We start from the raw sequence: 24411 nt of genomic DNA, 5'->3' as shown, positions 1-24411 counted from the left end.
GCCTAATAATAAGAACTTTATGCAGAAATTAGAGAGTGGGGCTCACATGTGTACATAAGCTACACTGATAAAATATAATCCTCAAGAAACTATCAAAAGTAACACGAGTATGGATACAGGGTGCAGACCTGTTATTCTAGCTCTTGAGAGGTTGAGGCATAAAAATGGAGAGTTGCAAGTGGCTAATCTAGGCTGCACAGCATAATGCTTTCATTAAAACAGAATTAAAAAGGAGAGGCAGTTAAGAGACATCACCAGGGAGAGACTACTACAAGCAAGTAAGCATGTTCGCCTCTACTAGATGGAGAACATGACTTGGAGGCTTGAAGAGATGACTCTTCAAGCTTGAGAACCCAGCACTTCCTAAAGAGCAGAACAGAGCCATCGCACCTGAGATGTGGTGCTAGTGAGCAGAGACAGGAAGCCCAACAAAGCCTCCTGGTTATCAGCTGAGCTAAAAAGCAGTAAACTCCAGGTTCAATAAGAGCTCTTGCTTCAAGAGGTCCAAACAGAATAATAGACTAGAACATACAACGTCCTCCTGGTTTCGGCACAGACAGTATCACAATGAATGGGTGAAAGACAAGTTAATATTAATTATTATGAAATGACCTATGTTGAAACTGCAAGAACCCCTCAGGATCTATGCCAGAATATCTTCCTAATAAAATAAAACAAAAATATTTAGGCAATTCTAATACAGAAATGAAAAAAAAAATGTAGCATTTCACTTTGGATGGCCAAGGGTTGTTTATGCCTAAAACAACATAATAAATCTGAATTTTAAAATAAGTTGAATAACCACCATCAATCTTTTATAAAAGTATGATAACAGGCCTTTAATTTTCTCCCTGTGTCAGGAAGGGAATGCCAAGGGGAAAAAATATGTTTGTTATTATTTTTTTTAGTTAATAATGGTGGACACAGCTGCCAGGAGACCATATACCCTGAAATCACGAGTGTCTGTGACTTCTCCAGGAGACATTACTCATTAAATGTCACAACATAAAAGCAGTTTTAGCACTTGAGGTAGTAATTACATTTGGAGACACTTATTAGCAAAACAGCCAGATAAGGTAAAATGCTCAAAACTTTTATATTTATACATGAAAATGTCATAATGAAACCCTGAGTGTATACAATTATGCTAATAAAATAAGAAAATAGCTAGAAATATACACGAGGTTGATGCTCAAAAACTATATTTTGGTTTGGTCAAGAAAGTGATATAGTAAATAAAGTGTTTATCTCTCAAGCATGAAAACCTGATTTCAGTTCCTCCGAAACCACATAAAAATAATCCTAACACTGAGGAAAACCAGACAAGACCATGATGGTCAGATAGTCTAGCCAATCACTAAGCTCCAGGCTCAGGAGCAGACCCTGTCTCAAAAAGTAAAATGAAAAACTACACTTGATGCAAGCTGCTGGCCTCCCCAGGCATGTAGATCCATGTTTACATTCACCCCAGTATAATCATGTACACACCTGTGCATGTGCACACACACACAATCATGAACACGCCACACACATGAATATATACATACGCAAGTACTTTCTTACATTATCAACCACCATTGATGACCAATCTGAATGGAAATGTTTAAAATTTAGAGCAGAGGCTTTATAGTTTCTACAGTACATTCTTACAGAATAATTGAGATAAAATCATAAGTGGCATAATGTAGCGAGAATTTTGTAATTTTGGTTTCTCTAAAAAAAAAACACACAGAAATGTTACGAGATTATGTGTTCATTTCAATAGCAGGCCCGGGGATTAGAGGCTGCTTCACAGCGGGTGACTATGATTTGCATTGTGCTCTGGCAAGGTCATGGCTTTGCCAGCTGCAGATTGTTTCTGCCAGTGCGTGACATTTGGAATTCTGGGAATTTTTCAGAGGATAAACAAGTGCTAGGGCCCTGAGAGGCAGCATTGCTGCCGGGGGCTGGTCAGTGGTTGGATGATGGTTGGTATTTGTCAAGTAGTCATGCACAAAGAAATGAGATGAAGAAGAAGCTAGATATCCTGATGACAAAGGGGCCCGAAGCTCCTCATTGGCAGGAAGCACTCTATCACTAACTGTGCTCTTTCCCCTCTATCCTTTATTCTCTCCTGTCTATTGTTAGGGGGCTAAAAAGGTGGAGGAGAGCAAAAAGAACTAACAAACAAGCAAACACTGGCTACTGTATAAATTTTGCTGATAGTGCACTAACCTAGAAAGCTTAAGATTACATTTCTAGCTAATCATTTTTATTAATAATTTTTATTTTTTATATTAATCACAGGTTATTTACTTTGTATCCCAGCTGTATCCCGCTCCCTCATTCCCTCCCAATCCCACGCTCCCTCCCTCATCTCCTCCCTGCCCCTTTCTAGCTAATGATTTTTACTCAAGTACAAACATATGCCTACATAAACACAGACTATTTAAACTCTAAAAACTGTGAAAGATTTATTGCTTGAACGATGAGTAAGTCAGGCCTTTTGGCATTGTCTATTTTCTACAATGAGTGTTAGTTACAAGTCTACCCCTACAGCTCAGTGATTGGTCAGATGAAATGGCCAGCAAAGGCCTGTGTGCATGCTCTTGTAAGACCGGTATATACACAAACGTACACAAAGTCTTACAGTTACTTCTCACTGCTAAAACAAAATTGCGAGCAAATGAAGAGGTAAATTTTAAAGAATGCATATGCATTACATATAGAGATGTGTTCTTTGTTGTATATATCAATTCTAGGATGTTATGTAGAAAATCAAGCTGATTCAAAGACATCATCAGTTAAATATTAATTTTAAGCAAATATCAGTTTGTTCAAAATATTATATAGGCAAAAATCAAAACATGTAATATTGTTTTTATTTTGTGGTTTATATAAAAGGCCAGACAATATGCTTTTCTATAAATCTCTTTGTAAACGTAGAAAAAAACATAGGAAATCAGCATTTTTTTATCTGATCAAAGAACACACAAGCAATGCAGGACTGGGTGACTTTATCAAGCCTCACATGCAATACTTTCCAAAATTAATCTCGCTCTTGCTGGACAGGAAGAGTGGGAACAGATCAAAAAGAGGTTTCTGATCATGGTGACAGAACTAACATAGACATGAAACCCATCTCTAAATACAGTTTGCTTTAATATGTAGCTGTGTTAGCATTCCGCTGATCAAACTGCTTTCTGTTTAAAGTAAATAGAAACAAAATCTTATTCCTGAGCATATAAAGGAACACGATAAATTTTCTTATGGAGTTACCATGTTTCTCAGTGAAAAGAAGCCTTATAAAATTCTCAGTTTAACAGTAAAACACACACCTGTGTCTCAAATGCACAATGTGTTTCTCAATTTAACTGTACCAGTCTCCTCTTTCATCTAATCTCACAGCACATATTTGCCAATGAAACGCATCATTTACATTATGAAAATTTAATATGACTGACATTAGCGAAATTGCTAATTAAGAAATAGAGCATAAATACCCCAAGAAACTTGACAGTCGGTTTCACGAAGAAAATTAATTCAGAACTTCTCCATTTGCATAAATCTGCAGGTCTCATTTTCACAGCTGTTTGTTCTGTCAGCTAGATGGCTGCATTTCAAAATGATTTTAACATAATCGGTGGGAAGTACACCTTTCAACTAAAAATACCATGCTCTAACAGAAAGACTGCTAGGGTAAAAAATAGAATTTCATTCATTTCATCTTGACAGTGCTCCTTCAAGTGAGCGTCTCTAGTGCAGGGATTTTATCCTGTAAGTTCCAAATTTCCAAAGTATTTTATTGAAATATTTTGCCATTTTAGATGTCTATAAAAAAGTGAAGAAGTTATGTCTTTATGAGAAAAACCATTGATGAGTAGAGATTGTGTTAACAAATTGAAAATAGCTACATATCATTAGTTAGTGGAGACATAGGAATTCCACATATATGCTAGACAAAGGTGATTTTAAAAAAAATGTTTAAGGGTTGTCATGGTGCGCAATGGATAAGAGCACTTGCTGCGTACCCGGGCCACTAAGTATAAGAAGAAAACTGACTTGCACTCCACAAATTTGCAAGCTATCCTACACACACACACACACACACGCACACGCACACGCACCACTTTTTTAAATGTTTAAGTGTTAGTTAGAATAGGCGTGAATATTATTTGTTTCCATAGCATAGCAGAGCAACTTTAGATCACACAGAAAGCAACGCAAAGCGATGCCACTGTCTGCCTGCGGGGCTGTGCTGGTCGCTGGTGCCCATGCTTTTCATTTCTCATCCACAGCAGGAGGAGTCACCCCTACAGACACTTCTTTACAGAGTAATTGCAGAGATTACTGTAATGATGGACAGTTACTGCTCTGGAGCTGCACAGCCCCACGCATGCTATTCCTGGATCAGACTCTCTTTTCATGCACATCATTTATTCTTTGCTGGTCAAACAAAACAAAACAAAAAAACCTAGAAAACCATACAAACCCATGACACGGCATATAGTGCCATAAAGTCACCCATGCATGGCTGAAAAGAGAAGCCAGTAGCCACACCTACGTGTATTTTCATAGCTGGAAAACAAATGTAATTTATTATTTATTATTTTGGAAATAAGCTGATCTCTTTTTTACCCTTGAAATTATATTTAAGTATAAACTCTACTTGAAGCAACTTGCTGTTGGGAGAAGCCTTATAGTATTGGTATGTTTTGCTTCTAATTATGTTCAAGCTCATTTTGACATTTGGGGCCAATTACATGGGTCTAAATTGAAACTTTTCCTTAGTCATCTATAATCGGATCAATAAGCAGTTTCCCACTGTTCTTCCTTTTATTCACATAAATGGAATGTTTGGCAACAAGTGATGTGGAGATTTATAAAAGCAAAGTGAATAATGTAGGTTCATTTGGGGGAAAAAAAGCAAAGAATTAATTGAAACCACCTGTCTCAACTTTATTTTTTAAATCAGTAGAGATAAAATACAGAGTAACTGTTTTAAGAAGATATTAATTTAAATATTTCACTTCAGTCCATGTAAATAGTAATCAAATTTAACAAACTCTAATTACCTAAGATTTTGTATCAAGAAAGCAATACATGGTTTTATATACAACACAATCTAGATCACAACTTTTTGCTTCAAAACTCAATTCAATTAGCTCAGTCTCCATGCGGACCCCAAGAAAGGGGAGCAGGGGCCGCCTCTGTCATGAACTTGGTTGCCCGCTCCTTGATCACTTGATCCTGGCTGGGCGACCTAACCAGGCCACAGAGCAAGAGGATCCAGGCAGTCCTGATGAGACTTAACAAGCTATGGGCAGATGGCAATAGTGGAGAACTCCCCCTTTCAGCGGACTAGGAGAAGGGAGAGGGGTGGAAGACGAGGGAGGGTGGGACTGGGAGGAGTTGAGGGAGGGAGCTTCAATAGGGATATATACTAACTAAATTGTGAAAAAATAAATAAAATAAAATAAAAACAAAGCAAAACTCAAGTCAAAGTAACAAAAGAAGGCCCAGAGTAAGGTGGATTGGTTTACTGGGTTGCTTGTTTTCTGTTAGCTTGCAAACCCTATGACTTACACTGTTTAGTCAATAAAATCGTCAGGGAAACCAACTGCACCAAAAAGCAGTTTGTAGTGTTTGTTGCCTCTGAAACACTCACTAACCTTTCTCTGTAATTTTGGTAGGTAAGATCCAGACCAAACAAACAAAAAAAAAAAAAAAAAAAATAGACTGTAATGTGTATTGTACAAAATGAAGTTTTCCAAATGAATGCTATTATCCTCTTAATAGGTCACAAAATAGTAGACACTTGTAGTTAAAAGAAAACTAGGATGAAATAAAATATACATAATGTTTTGCATACAAAATATAAAATAAATACCCCATACATTTCATGCTTTCAGAATCATGCATCTAGAAGTAGCTTTTCCTCAAAACTATAATTTATCCTAGATAATCTTTGAGCTTTATAAAAGTGTAATCAAATTTTATGAACATAAAAAAATTAAATCATAACAATATATAGGCATAATGTTATTTAAACCAATGCAGCAGGCAGGTTTTTCCCCTTGGGTAGCAATATCATTGAGACAGATTTCTAAGTTAATATATAAAACATTACCCAGATTGTACTTTAATGTTCATAAAATATTCATATACTTTCTTTTCCTTCTCAAAGCAATCACCACAGAATAACAATAGGATGGCATATTTGGTGAAGCTGGCCTCCAGGTTCTGAGGACTTTACCTGAACACACTAGGTTGGCAATTGAATCTCCTCTGCTGCTCATAAACGCTAAAGCCAACCCATAGCTTTGAGCCTTTTTTTTCTCCATAGACTGCCGGAGCATCAGGTTAACACTCAGTCTACCCTGTATTTTGACTGCAGTCCTTCCTCTGTTGCTTCTTGGAAGGAACCTTTTAGAGGGAGGCCAGTGCGAGCCTGTTTTCCTGTGGTATGGGTCTTTCCCAATGTGCCTTGGTTACTCAAGGACAGCAAGTCAGGGTTAGATTCACCTCAGAGTTAACATTTTTTCTGAGAGCTTAAGGGGAAAAGAAAAACAAGAGACATGGAATTTGGAGTAGGAGAGAACAATTAAACAGACTATGGAATTCACCCTAAACCAGAGGAGGGATCTGAAATAAGGAAATTAAGGCAAGAATTTAATATTTCTATTTTAATTCAGATTTCTAATCCATAGTATTTATGAACATATATTCATAGTTTAGCCAGAGATTGCTATCTATCTCAGCTATTATTTGCTGTAAGATTTTAAATATGTTAAACACCACTTATCATTATTATTAATTTGCTTTGTGTCCTGATTGGAGTCCCCTCCCTAATCTCCTCCCAGTCCCACGCTCCCTCCATCTTCCTCCCATATTCCTCTCCCCTAGTCCACTGGTAGGGGAAGACCTGTACTCTACCCTATCAGGTCCCAGGTCCCCATCAGGACCTGGATCCTCTTCCTCTGTGGGCTGGCTAGTCACTCCACCAGGGAGAAGTGATCAAGGAACACACAACCTAGTTCATGTCAGACTGTCTCTTCTCCCCTTACTTGGAGACTGACCTTTCTATAGGCTACATCTGTGCAGGGGTCTAAGTCCTCTCTATGCATGGTCTTTGGTTGAAGCATCAGTCTCTGCAGTCCCCCCAGGTTTATTCACTTAATGGGTCTTTTTGTGGGGCTCCTGTCCCCTCCGGGTCCTTCTTTCTCCTCTTCTACAGTAATATTTCAAGCACTCTGCCTGAAGTTTGGCTATAAGTCTCAGCAACTGCTTCCATACCCTACTGGGTAGATTCTTTCAGAGGCCCTCTGTAGTAGGCTCCTTCCCTGTTCCCTGTCTTCTTCCTTTTCCAATGTTTACCCTATCCTCCATTCTGAATGAAGATTAAGCATCTTCCCCTGGATCTTCCTTGTAGTTTTGCTTCTTTAGGACTACAGATTTTAGTATGTTTATCCTATATTATATGTCTAATATCCACTTATAAGTGAGCATATACCATGTGTGTCTTTCCAGATCTGGGTTACCTGACTCAGGATATTTTCTAGTTCCCACCATTTGCCTGCAAATTTCATGATTTCCTTGTTTTTAATAGCTGAGTCATATTCCATTTTGAAAATGCACCACAATTTCTGTATCCATGCTTTGGTTGAGGGACATCTAAGTTGTCTCCAGATTCTGGCTATTATGAATAAAGCTGCTATGAATCTAGCTGTGCAAATGTCCTTGTTGTATGGTTGAGCATCATTCAAATATATGCTCAGAAGTGGTATAGCTGGATATTGAGGTAGCACTGTTCCTAATTTTCTGAGAAAGTGTCAGATTTATTTTCAAAATGGTTGTACAAGTTTACATTTCCACCAGCATGAAGGAGGGTTCCCCTTCCTCCACATCCTCTCCAGCATGTGTTGTCACTTGAATATTTTATCTTAGGCATTCTAATGAATGTGAGATAGAATCTCAAAGTCATTTTGATTTGAATTTCCCTGATAGCTAAGGATGTTGAGCATGTCTTTAAGTGTTTCTTTGCCATTCCATATTCCTCTGATGATAATTCTCTGCTTAGCTCTGTACCCCATTTTTAATTGGATTATTTGGTTTGTTGGTGTTTAATTTCTTGAGTTTTTTATATATTCTGGATGTTAGACCTCTGTCACATGAAGGGTTGGTGAAGATCATTTCCTAGTCTGTAGGCTCTTATTTTGTTCTATTGACCGTGTCTTTTGCTTTACAGAAGTTTTTCAGTTCCATGGGGTCCCATTTATTGGTTGTTGGAATTAGCTCTTCTTTAAAGTTCTGGTAGAATTCTGCGCTGAAACCATCTGGCCCTGGGTTTTTGTTTTGTTTTTTGTTTTGCTTTGTTTTGAATGGGAGACTTTTGATGACAGCTTCTATGTCCTTAGGTGTATGGGACTATTTAATTTATTTACCTGATCTTGATTCAATTTTGGTAAATGGAATCTATCAAGAAAATTGTCCATTTCGTTTTGATTTTCAAATCTTGTGGTGTATAGGCTTTTAAAGTAGGACCTAATGACTGGATTTCCTCAGTGTCTGACTTTATGTCCTGCTTTTTATTTCTGATTTTGATGATTTGGACAGTGTTTCTCTCCCTTTTAGTTAGTTTGGCTAAGGGTTTGTCTAGTTGATTTTCTCAAAGAAACAGCTCTTGGTTTCATTGATTCTTTGAATTGTTTTCTTTGTTTCTAATTGATTTATTTCAGCTCTGAGTTTGATTATTTCCAGCTGTCTACTCCTCTTAGGGCTATCTGTTTCCTTTTTTTTTTTTTTTTTTTCTTTCTAGTGCTTTCAGGTGTGCCATTAAATTATTTGTATGAGATATTTCAAGTTTCTTCTTCTTTTTTAATTTTTTTATTTTTTCTTTATTAATTACACTTTATTAACTTTGTATCCCCCCTGTGGTTCCCTCCCTCCACCTGTCCCAATCCCTCCCTTTCTCCACCCTCTACATGCATGCCCCTCCCCAAGTCCACTGATAGGGGAGGTCTTCTTTTCCTTCCTTCTGATCCTAATCAATTAGGTCTCATCAGGAGTGGCTGCACTGTCTTCTGTGGCCTGGTAATGCTGCTTCCCCCTCAGGGGGAGGTAATTAAAGAGCAGGTCAATCAGTTCATGTCAGAGACCGTCCCTGTTTCGATTACAATGAAACCCATTTGGATACTGAACTGCCATGGGCTACATCTGTGCAGGGGTCTTAGGTTATCTCCATGCATAGTCCTTGGTTGGAGTATCAGTCTCAGGAAAGACCCCTGTGCTCAGATTTTTTGGTTCTGTTGTTCTCCTTGTGGAGTTCCTGTCCTCTCCAGATCTTACTGTTTCCCACTTCTTTAAAAAGATTCCCTGCACTCTGCCCAAAGGTTGCCCTTAAGTCTCAGCATCTGCATTGATAGTCTGCAGAGCAGAGCCTTTCAGAGGTCCTCTGTGTCAGGCTCCTGACTTGTTCCCTCTTTTCTCCTTCTTCTGATGTCCATCCTCTTTGCCTTTCTGGATAGGAATTGAGCATTTTAGCAAGAATCCTCCCTCTTGATTAGTCTTTAGGTGTACAGATTTTAGTAGGTTTATCCTATATTAGATGTCTATATGAGTGAGTATATACCATGTGCATCTTTCTTTCTCTGGGATAGCTCACTCAGGATGATCTTTTCCAGATCCCACCATTTACCTGCAAATTTCATGATTTCCTTGTTTTTTTATTGCTGAGTAATATTCCATTGTTTAGATATACCACAATTTGTGCCTCCATTCCTCCACTGAGGGGCATCTGGGCTATTTCCATCTTCTGGCTATTACAAATAAGGCTGCTACAAACATGGTTGAGCAAATGTCCTTATTGTGTACTTGAGCCTCTTTTGGATATATGCCTAGGAGTGGTATAGCTGGATCTTGAGGAAACACTATTCCTAGTTGTCTGAGAAAGTGCCAGATTGCTTTCCAGAATGGTTGTACAAGTTTACATTCCCACCAGCAGTGGAAGAGGGTTCCCCTTTCTCCACAACCTCTCCAGCATGTGTTGTCTCTTGAGTTTTTTATCTTAGCCATTCTGATGGGTGTAAGATGAAATCTTAGGGTCGTTTTGATTTGCATTTCCCTGATAGCTAATGATGTTGAGCATTTCTTTTTTTTTTTTTTTACTATGAATTACACTTTATTCATTTTGTATCCCCCATAAGCCCCTCCCTCCTCCCCTCCTGATCCCACCCTCCCTTTCCCTTCTTCATGCATGCCCCTCCCCAAGTCCACTGATAGAGGGGGTCCTCCTCTCCTTCCTTCTGATCTTAATCTATCAGATCACATCAGGAGTAGCTGCATTGTCTTCTTCTGTGGCCTGGTAAGGCTTCTCCCCCCTCAGGGGGAAGTGATCAACGAGCAGGCCAATCAGATTATGTCAGAGGCAGTCCCTCTTCCCATTACGATGTAACCCACTTGGACACTGAACTATTTATGTGCTACATCTGTGCAGGGGTTCTAGGTTATCTCCATGAATAGTCCTTGGTTGGAGTATGAGTCTCTGGGAAGTTCCCTGTGTTCAAATTTTCTGGTTCTGTTGCTTTCCTTGTGTGGTTCCTCTCCTCTCCAGATCTTACTATTTCCCACTTCTTACATAAGATTCCATGCATTCTGCCCAACAGTTGGCCATAAGTCTCAGCATCTGCTTTGATAGTCTGCAGAGCAGAGCCTTTCAGAGGCCCTCTGTGGCAGGTTCCTAGCTTGTTTCCTGTTTTCTTCTTCTTCTGATGTCCATCCTCTTTGCCTTTCAGGATGGGGATTGAGCATTTTAGTCAGGGTCCTCTCTCTTGCTTAGTTTCTTCAGATGTACAGTTTTTAGTAGGTTTACCCTATGTTATGTCTATATGAGTGAGTATATACCATGTGTGTCTTTCTGCTTCTGGACAGCTCACTCAGGATGATCCTTTCCAGGTCCCACCATTTACCTGCAAATTTCATGATTTCCTTATTTTTCATTGCTGAGTAATACTCCATTGTGTAGATGTACCACAATTTCTGCATGCATTCTTCAGTTGAGGGGCATCTAGGCTGTTTCCAGCTTCTGGCTATTACAAATAAAGCTGCTACACACATGGTTGAGCAAATGTCCTTATTGTGTACTTTGGCCTCTTTTGGATATATGCCTAGGAGTGGTATGGCTGGATCTTGAGGAAGCACTATTCCTAGTTGTCTGAGAAAGCACCAGATTGCTTTCCAGAGTGGTTGTACAAGTTTACATTCCCATCATCAGTGGGAGAGGCTTCAAAGCCTCTCCAGCATGTGTTGTCACTTGAGTTTTTCGTCTTGGCCATTCTGATGGGTGTAAGGTGAAATCTCAGGGTCGTTTTGATTTGCATTTCCCTAATGGCTAATGAGGTTGAGCATTTCTTTAAGTGTTTCTCTGCATTCGATATTCCTCTACAGAGACTTCTCTGTTTAGCTCTGTTCCCCATTTTTAAATTGGATTACTTGGTTTGCTGCTTTTCAGCTTCTTTAGTTCTTTATATATACTGGATATTAGTCCTCTGTATAGGGTTGTTGAAGATCCTTTCCCAGTCTGTAGGCTGTCGTTTTGTTTTGATGACGGTGTCCTTTGATTTACAGAAGCTTTTCAGCTTCATGAGGTCCCATTCATTGATTGTTGCTCTTAGAGCCTGTGCTGTTGGTGTTCTGTTCAGGAAGTTGTCGAGGTTGAGCATTTCTTTAAATGTTTCTCTGCCATTCGATATTCCTGTATTGAGAATTCTCTGTTTAGCTCTGTACTCTATTTTTTAATTGGATTACTTGATTTTTTGCTGTTTAACTTCTTTAGTTCTTCATATATACTGGATATTAATCCTCTGTCAAATATAGGGTTAGTGAAGATCCTTTCCCAATCTGTAGGCTGTCATTTTGTTCTGATGACAGTGTTTTTCCTTGAAGGTACTTAGTGCTATGAACTTTCCTCCTAGCACTGTTTCATTGTGTCCCATAAGTTTGGGTATGTTATGCCTTCATTTTCATTAAATTCTAGGAAGACTTTAATTTCTTTATTTCTTCCCTGGCCCAGTTGTCATTGAGTAAGATATTCAGTTTCCATGAGTGTGTATGCTTTTCGGTATTTCTGTTATTGTTGAGGTCTAGTTTTAGACCATAGTGGTCTGATATGCTACAAGGGATTATTTCAATCTTATTGTATCTGTTGAGGCTTGCTTTGTGCCCAACTCTATGGTCAATTTTGGAGAAGGTTCTGTGAGTTGCTGAGAAGAAGGTAAACTCTTTTGTATTTGGGTGAAAAGTTCTGTAGACATCTATTGAGTCCATTTGATTTAAATGTAAGTATCATTATTTCTCTCTATTTAACTTCTGTCTTGAAGATCTGTTCCTTAATGAGAGTGGGGGTTGAAGTCTCCCACCATAAATGTGCTGGAATCAGTGTGTGATTTAAACTTTAATAATGTTTCTTTTACAAATGAAGGAGCCCTTTTATTTGGGTGTAAATGTTCAGGATTATGATATCCCCCTGTTGGATTTTTCCTTTGATGAGAAGAAAGTGTCCCTCCCCATCTCTTTTGATTAATTTTGGTTGAAATTCTACTTTATTAGACATTAGGGTGGCTATTCCAGCTTGCTTCTTGGGTCTGTTTGCTTGGAAAACCTTTTCCCAGCCCTTTACGCTGAGGTAGTGTCTAACTTTGTTGTAGAGGTATGTTAAACACTATTTTAATGAGTTTTCCTAACCTCTTTCTCTCTATCAATTCTTGGGGATTTTATTCACATGATTTTACCAAGCAACATAATTTTTAGAAAATTAATCACAACATTATGTAATTCCAACTTTTCTATATAGTAATATCATTTAAAATATCGTCATTCTGGAGAATCAAGTGAGTCTAAAAAAAAAAGGTCATAAATAACAAAATAACCAAATGTTAGCAAAATATCAAAGGTGCATAACTCTTTGAGTTTCTCAGAAGATAAACTCTTCTTAAATAACCACTATTTGGGAAGAAAGGAAAAAAAGCAAGGACATTGAGTAGGTGAATAATTAAGGCAATTATACCCAAAAGAGATGTCACTTGGACACTCAGAGAATCCCGTCAAAGCAAGTCTATTTTAGGGCTGTCTGGTAGTAAGACACAGCAGGAAACCCTTAGTAAATGGTTACCTACTATAGAAGTTGTCAAGCAGATTTCATTTTGAAAGCATACCTTTCAGAGAAAGGGAGAAAAAGAGAGGGAGAGAGAGAAAGAGACACAGAGAGAGAGTGAGAGAGCGTTCTTGAAGCTGGCTAAGAATAAAGGAAATCAGTGCAAAATTGTCAGCTCCATAAAGGTAATGTGAGTTACATTCATTTCCACATTTTAAAATTTTAATGTGTATATTTTAAGAACAAAAAGCATATATGTATATACATACATGCATGTCAATATCAGCAATAAACAATTCAGTAAAAGGTGGTTTATAAAACTACGTGACCACCTACATGTTCTTCGTAGCATCATTATACTTAATAGCTGCCAGAGTGAAAACACCCCAAATATTCAAAGTTGATAAACAGATAAAATGTGATGTCTATTTGAGAGTTTATTGGGCAAGAAAATAAAATGAGATGCTAACGTGTACCACTGTGGACGGATGCTGCATTTGTAGCATGGTATTACATTTGTATACAATGTCCACAATAAATAAATCCCCAGAAAAAGGAAGCTGATGGCTGCTGAATGGTGAAATCAGGAAGAATAAGAAGTAAGTATTCATTTTCCTTTTGCCGTAATAAAAATACTCTTAGATTAGAAGATAATAAACATTGTGCAACATAAATGCATGTTGTAAAATTAAGAAGTACTTGATTATATGCTTTACAAGGTGAGTTTTTACAAATAAGCCAGAATCTAAGGTATTTGCCACACTACTTTTTTTAATATTTGTCTGTATTAAACTCAAGTCGATACCCACCTATTCTAAATTACCCATATGTTCAGGTCATCAAACCTTAAATGTCTTTTGAAGAAATTAATAACAGCTTTTCCAGGTAGATGTTTTTAGGCTGTTTACTTCACCATTAGACACTACACTTGCTTCGTCTCTGAGAACGTTAAAAAAAAAATGCTTTGGATTAGAAGTTGTTCTTTGAAGCTTGATATAGAAAATGTTGCTACAGCACTGTCTATCACAAATACACAAATATACACACATGCACACAAACACAGACACCAACACCTCAATGTTCAAATGTTGTTAGGAATAAGAAATTAAAATCCCTCTTTATTTCCCTTTCACCCCTCTTTGGTGGTCTTATTTTTACCTAAGTTGTCTGTTAATAAACAGAAAAATTAGCAATAAAATGTAAGATCCCGTGGGGAAACAAATAATACTGTCTGTAATAGAAATGTCAAGGGCTACTGATGATATGTGCATGCTGAGACCATGAACCAAAGCATGTTTTGGGAAATAGCCAATTAAATTAGGTTTGGAATATGAGGTGATGAAAAAAGAAAGCTCTCCTAACAGCCAATGGCCTGAGTGACCTAAAGAATGAATGCTGTTTACTGAACAGAAAGGAATGTTGGAATTTGAGATAGTAAAGGCTTGAGATTCCTTTCAGGCATCCAAGTGCAGGCATGGAGTTGGCTGAGAATATCAAAGTTGGAGTCATCTGTTACAGCTGGTCTTTGAGGAGATAATATGGAGAAGCTAAGCAAGGTAGTGAGTACTATCCGTAAGCAATAGAACGGAAGTTCAGGTGGGATCTTTGCTGTGTTGCAGATGAGGAAACAGAGAACCAGCGAAGTTGCAGAGGGCTGGCATAGACTTTGTGGCCTGTCCAATGCGTTCATGTGTGGTTTCTCCCGCCCCGTTCCTTTTGCAATCCACTGCTTCTTTGTTTCTTCTCTTATGGCTACTACCCTTGCTCCTCTGCTTCTTGTTCTGGTTTATTCGGATATGCCCAAGGAATAAAATGTCTGATGAAAATCGTAAAGCTAGTATCTTCACAATACTTCTTTTCCATTGAATGAGATCCAATTAAGTGTTATCTCTTTATTCAATACACTTTCTCGAGCTGCCTCTGCCTATTCAGAAATTTTGCTTCGTTGGAACATCATCACATCTCTAAGTGACTAAGCGATTCCCCTCCCTTGCACCTCCACACCTGCATGGAAAATATCATTGCTTGACTCGCCTCCACATTCTGATAATTTTGTAATTTTTTTCAGTGGTTTTCATTTTAAATTCATGTAAGAGAGTTTTTGGTTGATTTAGTTTTTCCATAACGTGGTAAAGCTGCTGGCTCTGCCTTCACATTACATACAAATTGAACTCGTGAACTGCCTATTCCAGGTTCACCTGGCTGCACATGGGTACCGGAAGTCTACAATGACTGGCCTGTATAGACTTGTTTAATTTGATATTTCGATTATGTGTGTAGAGTAAAGAGGTAAAATATCAAGAGAAAGAAAAATCATAGATACTTCCTGTCTAAATCATCAGAAAGTTAGCAAACCAATTAATAATTGACTTTAAAAGTAGCAGCAGAAATTATACACAGAGGGTCTACAAGTTTATATCATTATATCTGAATGACAATCAATATGGGGAAAGGATAATATGATAAGATACTGAGAGAGGATAAGAAAGATGTTCAGGCTCTTCTCATCACCTAGACTTGTCTTTTGGAAAGGATAAGAAGAAAAAGCTTGAAAAAGAAAATCTTAAAATATAAACTAGTCTCAAATCCCTCAATCTGAGAAGACTCCAAATGGGAGTTATATTGAATGCTGGGCAAAAACAAGAACCACTGAACTGTAGAAGTCATTGACTTAGAATAGGAATATATATATATATATATATATATATATATATATAATATATATATATATTATATATATAATATACACATTAATGTTTTTAGGAGATTAAATATAAAAATTTACAATTCTCAAAATAAATACTATCTCATAATAAACTAAATTTCTATCATAATAAACAAAAATTTCATAGCATAAAAATATAAAAAAAGAAAAATGCACTGTAAAGAAATAGGAGGCTTAGGACAGGGAGACTGGAGAAACTCCAGAGGTGCTCTTTTTCCTGAATACAGAAAATCAAAGTTAAGAGAAGTCTATTGCCTGAGTCCTCAACTACATTCATGGACCAAGACTGAAGATGGGTCAGATAACTTGAAGAAAAGAACATCAGGGGCTGATTTGTTCTGGCTGCAGTAAAGCTTTCCTAGATGCACCTGGATTGAAGAGGTTCCTACAGTCTGAGGTTCCCAGAATCATTACCCACAGCTTCAGATATATTCTTCATCCTGAAAGCCCTTCTCTGTACTGGGAGAGCTAAGCAGCGGGAAGAAGAATCCAGGTGAAACACAGAAGGAAGGCTCTAAATTCATGGGTGGGATTTTGTCAGCATTTTTCAATGTTACATTGGAAAGAATACAAGAACAAAATAAGGAACTTGTAATGCAAATCATACCAACTATGGAACAGGTCTCAAAGCAATTAGCCCAGATTAAAACAGACAGTGAGACAACTCCAGGAAACAGGACTGCAAGAATAGGATTCAGATGGTTTCCAGGTAATTGAAGGTTCTAAAAAGAACAGCTATAGCATAGCATAAATAGGATCTATTCAAGTAGTGAATAAGTTGTGTGAGAGTCTGGAACTCATCTTGGGTAGGATAATGTATTTGTTTTCCCAGTGAAGCACATGAATAATCTCAGCATAAACAGAACCAAAAAATGACAGTTTAATCATATAAATAAATTGGGCCAGATTCTCATTAATCAATGTAAAGTAAGAAATAAGTCCAATTTAACTCTGAGCATTGCCTTTTTGTTACTGTACTGCTGTGATATCTGAGCTCTGAAGGGAAAAAGGAATTTTAGCATGTCACCTGGCCCAATAATGAATGAACATTATCTTCCTATTCAACATATTCAATAATGATCTATTGTTTATCAGCTTATCAAAACAAAGACAAAAGACAAACAAATTCGATCAAACTCAAAGATGTAAATGAATGAATGAAAAGGACAGCGGGGAATAAAGGTGGCATCAGTCAAGTGTCTTTGCCTTGCATGGGGGGTTGGGCTCTTTAGGGTAAGGTCAGAGAAAATGAGGAGTCGTCTTGTATGAACTAAATGTTCCTGCTTCATAATAGATCTCTATGTGTGAAGTGAGTAAGTGAAGGATTACTGAACAAGGACATACATAACCTCAAGAGGAGTGTGAACTTGATTTAAGAATGATGGCCTGTGGGGAAGACAGTGGAAAATGATATTCACACATGAGATTGTCACTGGCTTTTGTTAAGAGACCCACCACAATGTTTCTTTGCTACTTACAGTTAAATACTGTATTATCACCTTCATTATATTTTTGAAAAATAACATTAAACACAAACTCACTAGAAATGAGCAGGAACTACACAAAAGGAGATATTTTACAGAATTATATGGAGGATTAATAAGTAGAAAACAATATCTTTTCCTACACTGACAATATTTGAGAATACTTTCATTTTTTGTTAAATAATCTAATGTGACCTCAGTGAATTAATACCAAGATATTTTAGGGGAAAACACTTAAATTATTTTTATAATAAAGAGTTTTGAAGAGGGACTAATAACCCTATCAGTTATTAAAATATACAATTACTGATCAATTTAGAAGTGAAATAGAATGATGGAAAGAATAGAAAAGTAATAGAACCATAGCTCTACGAGTAGGCATTGTATGATAAAAGATATTTCAGATTAGGGAAGAAGATGTTTTTACTTAATCACATTGTTCCCAGTCAACTGTTTACATATTGTGAAGAAAGAATTAAAATTAATCCCTGTCTTGTTACATATTTGATAATAAGGTAAGACTTAAACTGGTCCAAAAGCTATTTCATATTTGACATGTTCAGTGTAATAAACTGGAAACTATTGCACAAAGCCATAGGTGGCTGTACACATACTGTTGTGGTAAACAAAGAGAGGACTGTCAGAATACGGCATACAGAAATTTTAAAGTTACATTGGCAAAACGTGCGGAGAACGACAGTTTCTGTTGCATTTTACATGCATGCTAAGCAGGTGCTGCACGCTGCCTTCCCAGCCCTCTGTTGTACTTCTCCAATAAATCATGTTTTCATTCTATGCTGTCTTATTTATGTTCATTTTCTTACCGTTTGTTTATAAATGTTTTAGGAGATGGCACCACACCTTATTCACCTCAGCCTGTCAGCATTTTTTAGGAAAAAAAAATCTTAAGGCATCAGATGTTTTTAATACAGTAGCTGAAATCATTTGACCAATGGATACCGTACAAACAAAGTTAACCTATTCCCTCACGTGCTTTAGGCAACGGAATTCACCTTTAAAACAACACATTTCTATTTTCAACCTCAGGAAACCTAAATAATGTAATGTTGGGAATGTTAAAATAACTTGCTGAAGATAAAAAAAAATAAACAAACTGTGTAAGCAAAGATAATTTTTTGTTTCTTGATAGTATTTACCCCTAACAAAACAAATTTTAATTAAAAGTAATTAGTTTCTAAAGCTGAAGAGTTTGATGTAACATTTAATCCTTTGTTCTCAGCTCTTTCTCACAGTGCTTGAATTGCTTTCCCTTGATTTATCAGAAAAGAATCAATAATGCCAACAATAAAGTCTTCAGCAGAATACCATAGGCTAATTTATTTTATTTTCCATTTTTAGTTTAGGATATTTGAGGGGGGGTGCTGCTGTTGTCTTGTTTTGTTCTTCTCTGTGCACCCCAGTGTGCAGTGCCCTCCAGGGCCAGAAGAGAGCAATGAATGCCCTTGTCCTGGGATTAGACAGTTCTGGACCGCCAGTTGTAGGTACTTGAACCTGAGTCCCAGCAAGAACAGTCGTCGCTCCGGCCTCTCAGAGCTGCTTTGCATTGCATTCAGACGTAACTTACACCTGGGTCAGTCGGTGTAACCCTCCGTTTCTCTTGTGCAGGCCTTTATGTCCATGTTCCAGATCCTCACCCAGGAGGGGTGGGTGGACGTGATGGACCAGACCCTGAACGCCGTGGGGCACATGTGGGCGCCGGTGGTTGCCATCTACTTCATCCTCTACCATCTCTTCGCGACTCTGGTGAGCTTGTCCTTTCCTTAAAGTTATCTCCTGAGGCTCATAATGGGACGAACGTTGCTAGATGTCTGACATGGTGTCAGTTTAAAAGTAAGAGATAATTAAAACTGCAGAGCCATCTCATTACATGAGATCCCTTCCATCGCAAATGCTAGAAATCAAACAACTCCTTGGGGACTGTGTTGTCCTTGGGGACACGTGTTTGCATGGGGAATACAAAACAAACAAAGCGCATAGTCACACGTCAGTTTACCAGCCCTCCACATTTACCCAGAGCCAAATCCAGAGATTAAACGTGAACTACAGCATTGCTGTATTTCAGTGTGCAGCGATGTTCTCTATAATTTCACTACATCCTCTTCACAGCTGTAATTAAACTAAGACAGCAGCTGGAAACTTTGGGGTACAGTTGGTTAATTAGAAATCCACAGTGTTTCTGTAGTGTGTGCCATGCAGCGAAGCACTGGAGAGAAGATAAAATGCCTAGCTGAAACTATTCTGAAAGCACAAGACAACAGAATGCCGAAATCCAGAAAAGATTGGTGTATGTCATTCGTATGGACTGTTCTCTTCAATCACAGAAGATGAACACTTTTTGCTTTGTATTAAAAACAGGGAAGGGAGCCTATAGAATACTGCCTCTACTACACGGAAGAAGTGAATTGCATTTCTACATCATGGCCTTGTTCCTATTTAACATTATTCTCTAATATCGTGATAACAGCTACAAGTCGCATGTTACCTTTTTTCTAGAATGGATAAAATAAAATTTACTTCCACTATTTAGCATGTGACAAAAAGCTTTAAGATATTAGTTCTGATCTTTTGGACAGTCAGACAAGGAAATCTTATCAAGTAGCTGATGACAAAATTGAGGCTTGGGGGAGTTTAGGAATTTTCCCAGTACCACTCTAAGGATAAATGGGGGTCAGAATATTCTCACCTGTGGCTGGTCTTGTGCATGCTTGTTGTTTCCTTAGATAGAAAAATTGAAAGTTGTCACTTAGCATGCCAAAGTAAAGTTTGACTCAAGAAAAGACTCGCTCAACTAAAACAAACTTCTTACCACCTCTAGTGTCCTTTCAATTCTAAACACTTATGAATTGAGTAAGTATTTGAGAAGTTACGTGTGATGACTCAGAAGTGGCCTTTACTGTAGACAAAGGCTTTCAAAACTAATACATGCTCACCAAAACAAAGATCCTTGGTTAAGTGGTGTAAAGTCATGTGTTGAAATGGTAGAAGGATGCAGAGACAGCTTGACGCTGTTTAAATGGAGTCGACCGAGCTAACACTGGACAGTGGGAATGGGCCTGGCTTCCAGAGCTGTGTGCCTGTGCTGGAATATGTGCCTTGGTTCTAGGCTTTTGCATCCTCCCTTCCAGCTTGTTTACATCTGTGTCACTTCTCAATTACTCACTCATTCATTCACTAATGTATCTTACTAATGTTTAGTAAGTACCTATCATGTTTTTAAATCAGTCTGGCACTACAGCAGCTTGAAGACTATTGACCGTAGGTTAAATGCAGGATAAATTTAATATCAACACACAAGTGAGTAATTAACCTACTTGTCTTCTGATAATCTAGTTTTTTTCTTACTAAGATAATATAACTGTTCACCATCCTCATTGCAGATTATCACTCTCAGATATAGATTTGAGTGACTCAAGAGTCATGAGGGTAAAAGCCAGGAAAAACTGTATCCATCCTGGTACATAACCTAAGAAAGTAATTTTTAATTAAAATTCTATGTGGATCACTTATAGAATAAAGGACAGTATTTAAAACTTCCACCTAGCCTTCTCAGGAAACCTAAAATTTTAAGTGCCCCAAATATGGCATTAGTTATTAATTATTACTTTATCACACTCAAAGAGGCATGGGCTTTGAAATGTATGGAAATAACATAAAAATTTACATTCAATTCCATCCTTTCTTCTGCTGATTTATGTGTGTGCCTGAAACACATATTGCCATTTTTCATTATAATTTTAAATGTCTAAGATAAAAACTAAACATTGAAGTTATTTGTTATGTTATTGACAATCTTTGACATATATAAAGCAGTAAGGAGTTGAAAAGTCTTTGTGCCAACCAAAAGAAGTTTGGTAAATATGGTGCAGACAGAGGCATGAAGCTGGAGTCCAAGGACCTAAGTTAGCTTTAATGATCACTAGAAATGAGAAGTTCAGTGCATCAGTTAACTTCGGAGTTACGCTGGGTCACACCTGAAAGTAAGCATATAATACCTAATCCAAGTACTTCCCAAGTTCCATGTGTGTTAGCTCTGTCTGCATTCCAGAAGATTCTTTGATCAATGGAAAGACTCATTCCTATTTTAGAATGGTTGAACTGAAAAAAACAAGTATGTCTTCAAATAAGTGAAATGCAGAGATTTACTGTATGAATCTATTAAACTATATATTGTTTTAATTTATCATTTTAATGTTTTGTACTGTAGAGTTGGAAGATTACTAATAATATAGTTTAGTTTGTAGGACCCTGCTCCATATGTGATAGCAACCATTCCTGACTGTCATATATGACACTGAAAGCAAAGCTATATGTGGTCATGTGTTCCTCTCCTGACATATCATTAATAGAAATAATTCTCAGAATAAATGTATCAAGCTCAGTATATATGATGCAATCACATTTATTTCTAATATTCTCTTTATTTTAACACACATAAGCCTAATTCCTAGATCATTAAAATATGCAGTCAGTGCTGGTCCGTTGTCTTATTGGACTTCTTCCCCAGCCTTGTTTCAGTTTTCCAAGGCTGAGGCTTCAGAGTCACAGCACATCCATTCACACGACCCTTTCTCTAGGATCTATACCCAGCTTTGAACCTTGCCCCGGAGCGCTCTATACCAGGAATCTCCCAGGCCATATAAAAAATCTGGTTCACCATCCAGATTTCTGCAGCCCGTGAGTCACAAATGTTTTCATCATCTTTACATGGTTATGTAACTAGGTATCACATGAGACCTTGATGTTGCTTTATGGCCAAAGCGTAAATCATTCACTGCATGCGAAAAGTAACAGACCATTGCGCTAAGAAAAGACTACAATTATTTATTTTCTAAAGCACAGTGGTTCAGAATTCCTGTGTTCTTGTGCTATCATTTATGTTTGATAGTATATACTGCTTTTTTAATGTCTTGATACTCTTGGTAGGGAATGGTACACTGTTTTGCCTTATTTGCATTTTCACATTTTTGTGACTATTCAGGGAAAAATTCCCTGCATGGCCATTGGGCATCTTCTCAGTGACTCACCCAGTCACTTGCTCTTCATGTTTTCTAGGGACTCGGTTGTCTTTTTTAAGTTCATTTGTAAGGGTGGCACATGTTTTGAATTTTAATCCCTTGGTTAGTATATGTGTAGAAAATCTTTTCTTTGATGGTATGTTTTATTCCAATTTTCCTAAGATTTTTGACACATTTAAATATGGCTAAAACAATCATTTTTCAAATATAATCTATATTTTTAACTCATGCTTAATATATTCTCTTTCTAAAGTTATAAAGATACTCTACTGTATTTTTTCTTATGATTTAAATTTTTACTTTTCTTTCTTAGTTCTTTTCTTTGTGCTTTTTTTCTTTCATTTTTTTTTCATGACAGAGCTTCTTCATGTAATCCTGGATGTCCTGGAACTCTCTCTGTAGACCAGGCTAGCCTCAAACTCAAAGATCTAACTGTCTCTGGCCCCTGAGTTCTGAGATTAAAGGTGTGTGCCATCACTGCCCAGCTGCTTTTTAGATATTTAACCCATCTTGACTTCAAATTTATGTGTAGTAAATGTTAAATGAAATGGGTAAATAAAACTCAAGCCATTTTTACTCCACCAGATTTTTGTGAGAATTTTAATGCATTAAATATTTACTTGAGTTTCTCTGGTTATTAATATATAGGAAAAGGTTAAATAATTAGACTTTTAAATTTATAAATAATATCTTAGTGAAAGTATTAGCATAGTGAAAGAAAACACTGTCACTAAATTATTTTTTAAATATAACATATATATGTTACCCAAAAATTTTAGTTGCTTTATACATCTTACAAATACTTTGCTTCAGACATGATCAGCCATTATTTTCTTTGTTATCTGAATACTCTTAGAATGATAGTCACTAAAGCGTTATATTATCGGGTTATCCTTGATTCATTTAGCACGGCTTTACTGAATCTCTACAATTATGCATAAAGGAGGCAAAGTGGGAAATATCTTAACCAAAACTAGTTAGGTCTCCCAACTACTCAGAAGTTAATATTAGTCAACACAAACACATCAACAAACACTTAAGACCCAGGACTAGGTAAGAAGACGCCCAGTTGCTTGCGTTATGATCAGAGCCTACATAGTAACTTGTGCTTCCTGGTTTTCCATGTCATCTCATGTGAAAAATTTTAAATGGGGCCATTCCAAAATGGAGTTATGGTTAGATACTAATTAATAATTTTCAGAGATAGATTTTAAATCAACATATCAATATGTTCATAGAAGTGGTGAGCCTGTGTAACAGAGAAAAGTGTTATAAACTAAACTCCATGTTTCACAGACCTGTCTGTGGCTTGTTAAAACGAGCATCTTTGTTAAATTGTTTGTTTCTAGTAAGTATTATAAAAAGCAACTCAACTCAATTTCGAAGGAAAGTTGACAGATATGTGTAAACTCTCAGGAGTAATTAGTCTTTTAGTCCATGCTGATTAGTGGAACCGCCAACGAGAAGTGTTCCTGACCCAGGGTCAGGCACGTGCATGGTAGGAAAAATAAAATAAAATTTGGCCACAGCAGCAGGCCAGAATGTTGCATGCTTCTGGGGACACCAATTTGTCTGCTCACAATGACAATCAAGCTTCAGTGTACAGCAAAAGCATACTCCTCACTATTATCTATTGTTCCTTTGAATGCTCTCTTCTGCCAGGTATGTGTTCAGTATCTCTGTCCAAAATGGTTGCAGTTTACTATATGCTTGTAGAATTTACCTTTTCGTCCATTTTTTTGCTGGTTATTTGGGGATAAGGGCCATGGAAGATTTAAACAGCTGAAAAAACTTTCTTTTACACCCTTTTGATTTCTTTTTTCTTTTTTCTTTTCTCCTTTATTATTGTCTCAAAAGAAAGCCCTGTGATGTGAATACTGAAAGGAGAGAAAACATAATTAAGCCTTCATTGTGGATGGTCTTTTCGTTACCTTTGAAGTACCAAAATTAACACAGCAATCTCTTGATTTTGCCTCGGTGACAGCAGCTTGCTGTGAATAGATATGTTTTGCTAAAAGAGATGTGCATTTGAAACTG

The 24411-nt window shown here is 37.3% G+C and overlaps 1 protein-coding gene across 1 annotated transcript in view; it reads left to right on the top strand.

Annotated features, from left to right (window-relative positions):
* The window catches only part of Nalcn (sodium leak channel, non-selective), a 273950-nt gene that overhangs the window by 118919 nt on the left and 130620 nt on the right, over positions 1 to 24411 (top strand). The window contains exon 16 of the mRNA XM_055609597.1: positions 18965 to 19102. Coding sequence (XP_055465572.1) covers positions 18965 to 19102 — 138 coding nt within the window. The remainder of the gene's footprint in view (positions 1 to 18964; positions 19103 to 24411) is intronic.

The sequence above is a fragment of the Psammomys obesus genome, unplaced genomic scaffold (assembly GCF_907164565.1).
Source record: "Psammomys obesus unplaced genomic scaffold, mPsaObe1.curated_primary_1811, whole genome shotgun sequence".
NCBI lineage: Eukaryota > Metazoa > Chordata > Mammalia > Rodentia > Muridae > Psammomys > Psammomys obesus.
The sequence above is the reverse complement of the archived record's forward strand: the minus strand, read 5'-3'. Positions and strand labels throughout refer to the sequence as shown.